Below are 4,994 nucleotides of genomic sequence, written 5' to 3'. Positions count from 1 at the left end.
CCCCAAAAAATAATTTGCCCCCCCCCCCCCAATTAAAATCAGCATGAATTCAAATTTATTGCATAAATTAAAATCAATGTATATTTACAATTGTTTTTAAAGTATTCTTTAAAAAATGTATGTGATGGTCTTAAAAATAGGCTTTATTGTCTTCATGCCAAATGTAATTTCTTAATGTTTTTTCTTTTGACTTTTCAAGTGAAATATGACCCTTCTTGACAGTTTTCATGAGATTCTCCCCCGTAAGTAAACCAGTTATACCTGCAGTGCAGAATTTAGTTTTGTTTCTCAAAACTTTTAAATACTTCATTGGCAAATATAAAGGTATAGAAATCTGACTGTACAGAGCAACAAAAACACGTGAACACTGATAAATGTAGATACCAGGGGCGGTTCAGTAACGGAACAAAGCCAAACAACTGAAACTTTGAAGTTCTACGAAGTCTAGTCGAGTTGGAGTTTTTGTTTCTCCTTTGTTTTTTTTTTTAAAAACAAGGAAATATTGTTTTGTAAATCAGGCACACCTGGGTTTTATACACCGTAAAGAGCTGAGACACAGTTTACATTGCAACCGATGACTGTAAGTTTACGATGAAGAGCTCATCACCTCCTTCATTAGTCCCACGTGAGTGACTGTAAAAAGAGCATTCATCCTTCAGTCCACGGTTGCCATCTCTGTGTTTTCTTCATTATTTGTGAGAACGGTGTCGTCCTCCTTTGATTCCTCCGTCTCCATAGCATCCTCCGCTTCCACGGTTTCCTCCTCCAAAGTGTCAGTATCTCCGAGCTCCACTTCCATCACCATTCCTCCTTCCTCTGTTTCTTGCTCCTCATGTCCTCGGTCCTGCTCTTCCTCTCCGCCGCTCTCCTCATCATCCTCGTAATCCTCTCCCACTCGCACCACTCTGATATCGCTCATGTCCAGAGCGGATAAATCCTCTTCCTCCTCTCCGTCGCTCTCTCTCTCGTCCGAGTCGAGCTGAGAGGGAGGAGTGGAGGTGCTGATCTGCTCTGGCAGCTCGTGAGTGTCTCTCTTGCAGTAGGAGTATCTGTGGTTCATGTGCTGAGAATAAGAGCCCGAGTGAGAGAAGCGTTTCCCGCACTTGTCACACTGGTAGGGCTTCTCTCCGGAGTGTAGTCGCGTGTGCTCGATCAGGTGGTGCTTGTGTTTGAAAGCTTTATTACAGATGCCGCACTCGTGAGGTCGCTTACCTGGAATGATGATGATGCAATACGATGAGGTTAGCATATTAACAGGTACAGTGGCAGGAAAATGTTTTGGGACACTTTAAAAATGTATGAATGCCACTGCATTAGATCAGGGGTTTCAAAATTTAATAATATATTACTACTGTAATACAACTTCATTGTAAAATAAATGGAAATGGAAAGGAATAGTTATATTTTACTCTAGAGTTGGAAAAATTACAATTCTTTTGTCTTAATTTCTCTCTAGCAAGAGTTAAACCCTCATGCTTTTATATTAGCGAAAAACTAATTTGTGTATTTATGAATTATATCTATATATTTTCCCCTGGTTCATCATATTATTCATTCAAAGATTATAAAATTGTTAAAAAAAAAGTTATGAAATTTTCTTACATTTTATGTTTTTCATATTCACAGACTCCTGGTTGAAAACCCTGGCAAATATCTTACCTGGTTGCATTTGCAAACAAATGTTGTGTAACCAGGAGGTGGCGCTATTGCACCATATGTTTCATGTTTTTCTTCCTACTTTAATTGCAAACAGGTGTTGCTTGCTATAGTGATACTGGAGTTACATGACCAGAACAGGAAAAAAGCTTCTACAGACTCTCTCTTCTCCTAACCCAGATGCTACATAAAATGTTTTACTGAGATTGCCTAAAATAGATTGATTATGGAGAGCTTTGTATATGGAGCTGGTGATTGTTTTTCCTGTTTCTTTGTGTTTGGACAGAGAGGGAGGCAAGGTTTTGTAATCTTTTTGCTTTTTTTTTTCTTAAGGAAAAGCTAACTGTTTTTTTTATGTTATGTTATCCGAGGTCCTGTCCCTCTTTTTTATTTATTGTATTTATTTTTTTGTTTTTATTTTCTTCTTTAGTTTTTAAAAAAATAATATGAATGATAATATTGTTAATAATATTGATTTATTTTTTGTTATTTGAGGGCCTGTCCCTCTCCTGATTAATTAAATTACTCCCCTGGTTTATCTTAAACTTTATTTTAATTTATCATTATATTTACATTTATTTTTTTTATTTTTTTTAAATATCAGCATGTGCTTTCTTTGGAAATCAAACCCAACATTTTGCAAGTACCACCAGCTGAGGTATATTACAGGTACAGTATATTTTGGTTTCTAATATTATCTAACATGAATACATTTTTAAGTGTCTAGTTTCTGTAAATCGTGTCATTCACAAGCGTTTTTTCATACCTGTGTGTTCATACTTGTGTCGCAGCAGTGAGCTGCTCTTCTGGAAGATTTTGTCACACAGATCGCAGGCGTACAGGCCACCGACGGTCTTCCTTTTCTTCTTCATTAGAGGTGAATCTTCATCATTCTGGTCCTCTGACACACAGTCTGAAGCTGTGTCCGCCACCTTCTGAGGGAAAAAAAGATGGAGCGAATGAGTCGGGAATGACGTCATCATGAAAGGTATGTGCAGAACCTAACGTTTGTGTGTATTTGTTGTGCTTACTGGACAGTTGTTGAGTATCACCGTCCCCATTGTGTCTGTCAAAGATTTGTCGGGTGTTTTGATGCTGGGGTTGGTGGTGGTGGTGTAGGTGTAGGTGAGCTGAGGGATGAGGATGGTTCGTTTGTTACCGGATATTGCTGTGCCGATGCACGGAACACCACCTGGCTCTGCTATGGCAATCAGCGTTGGCAATGACGCTGTCACAATGTTTAATGGACCCGTGCCGGCCTGCGTCACATAGATGGTGCTGCCTGGCAACGGTTGCTTCTTGAGACAGGTGAGGTTGAGCGGTTCCTTTTGGGTGGAGACCGGCAGCTTAGTGGTGGTGCTGGCTTGAGCGGAGCTGGACTTGGGGAGCGAGAGATCCAGAGGTTCACACTGCAGCTCCTCCTCGACGTCTTCTGTCTTGACAATGACGAGATCATCGGTGGAGACGCTGGCTGGAGGGGAGGCGGGTGAAGCGGCGCTTCCATTTTGGGTGTCTGTCGAGGTGTCATCAGGGAGTTGAGTGGGAGTGCAGGTGGCTTGAGTGGAGTTCATTCCCTCAGGTGCAGCAGATGGTGTAGTTTTCTTGGTCAAAGAAGCAAGACATTATTAATATGTTTAGGAAAAACCCATTAATTTTCAAAAGCATCATTAATGACAACCTTAAGAAAGTGTCTTAAGGTTAGGCTTGACAAGATTATTACATAATTGCTTGATTGTGATTATTTCATCTAATGATCTGTGATTTAACATGCACTTTACAAAATTAAGTTCCGTATCAGTTACAAAATATTATGACTTGCCTATAAGGCCCTTAATGGGTTAGCTCCTGAGTACCTAACTAGTCTTCTACCACGCTACAATCCATCACGCTCCCTAAGGTCGCAAAACTCTGGACTTTTGGTAGTACCTAGGATAGCAAAGTCCACTAAAGGAGGTAGAGCTTTTTCTCATTTGGCTCCCAAACTCTGGAATAGCCTTCCTGATAACGTTCGGGGTTCAGACACACTCTCTCTGTTTAAATCTAGATTAAAGACACATCTCTTTGGCCAAGCATTCAAATAATGCATCTCATAATCTTGTACTGCAGTTATATCTGATCAAATGCACATTATTATTCTTTAGTTTGGGTTAAACAAATACATTTTGCTTGGTTGGAACAGCAACTACGCTATTTGTTTCTCTTTTTTTTGCCACGGAAGATTTACAAGCTTCAGTCTGGATCCAGAACACCTGAGAAGAGATGATGCCAACCCTGAAACAACATACAGAACTACCACATTTCGCTATAAGTTTGATTGCATTATATAACAATTGCTGTTAATAGTGTTCATCGTCTGTTTGATTACGTCTTAAATTGATTTTTCCGTACATTTCTGCCATATGTATATTAACTGACAGTCACCACTGATAAGCTACCACTAAATATTGTAGAAACTTAATTTGCTGTAAAGTTGCTTTGCAATGATTTGTATCGTGAAAAGTACAAATAAACTTGACTTGACTTAACAAAAACAATATTTGTAATCCAATTGCATTTTGCCATCCAAATATTTTTAGAAGCGAATATTGGAATGCCATGAAAAGTGAAAATATGAAAATAATAATTATTATTAACTTATTAATAATTATTATTATATTATATTTTAAATATCAATACTTTAAGTATATTAATATTTCTTAAATACTACCAGTAAAAAGTCATATTGAGAAATATTACAATTATAAATATTTTAATAATTTGTTTCTGTTTGAATGTATATAAAAATGTGGTTGTTATCAACATTAAAAACATTACTGATTAATATTTTTGTGGAAAAGTGAAAAACAGCAACATTTATTTGAAATATATATTTTTAATGTTAGTCTTTACTGCCACTTTTAATAAATTCAGTGTGTCTTTGTTAAAGGGGTCATATGATGTTGCTAAAAAGAACATTATTTTGTGTATTTGGTGTAATGAAATGTGTTTATGCGGTTTAAAGTAAAAAAAACACATTATTTTCCACATACTGTACATTATTGTTTCTCCTCTATGCCCCGCCTTTTTGAAACGTGTCGATTTTTACAAAGCTTATCGGTCTGAAAAGCGAGGTGTGCTGTGATTGGCCAGCTATCCAGTGCGTTGTGATTGGCCGAATACCTCAAGCGTGAGACGGAAATGTTACACCCCTCACATACTGTTGATGTCGTGTCCGGCCGGAGCGACGAGACAAAAACATTAAAACCCATTACAAACGAGGCATTTGTTGCATCCAGTGGGGACATAATTACTGATTATAATGACTTATACTGTCTTTTTACGCGTTGCGTTGCACTGGC

The 4,994-nt window shown here is 37.9% G+C and overlaps 1 protein-coding gene across 1 annotated transcript in view; it reads right to left on the bottom strand.

Annotated features, from left to right (window-relative positions):
* Window positions 1-472: 472 nt before the first annotated feature.
* Window positions 473-4,994, bottom strand: part of LOC107563808 (zinc finger E-box-binding homeobox 1-like) — a 21,761-nt gene continuing 17,239 nt past the window's right edge. The window contains exons 8-10 of the mRNA XM_016248763.1: window positions 2,688-3,257; window positions 2,423-2,591; window positions 473-1,212 (exon numbers count right to left, since the gene is read on the bottom strand). Coding sequence (XP_016104249.1) covers window positions 656-1,212; window positions 2,423-2,591; window positions 2,688-3,257 — 1,296 coding nt within the window. The 3' untranslated portion in view covers window positions 473-655. The remainder of the gene's footprint in view (window positions 1,213-2,422; window positions 2,592-2,687; window positions 3,258-4,994) is intronic.

The sequence above is a fragment of the Sinocyclocheilus grahami genome, unplaced genomic scaffold (genome assembly GCF_001515645.1).
Source record: "Sinocyclocheilus grahami isolate Dianchi unplaced genomic scaffold, SAMN03320097.WGS_v1.1 scaffold890.1, whole genome shotgun sequence".
Classification (NCBI taxonomy): domain Eukaryota; kingdom Metazoa; phylum Chordata; class Actinopteri; order Cypriniformes; family Cyprinidae; genus Sinocyclocheilus; species Sinocyclocheilus grahami.
The sequence above is the reverse complement of the archived record's forward strand: the minus strand, read 5'-3'. Positions and strand labels throughout refer to the sequence as shown.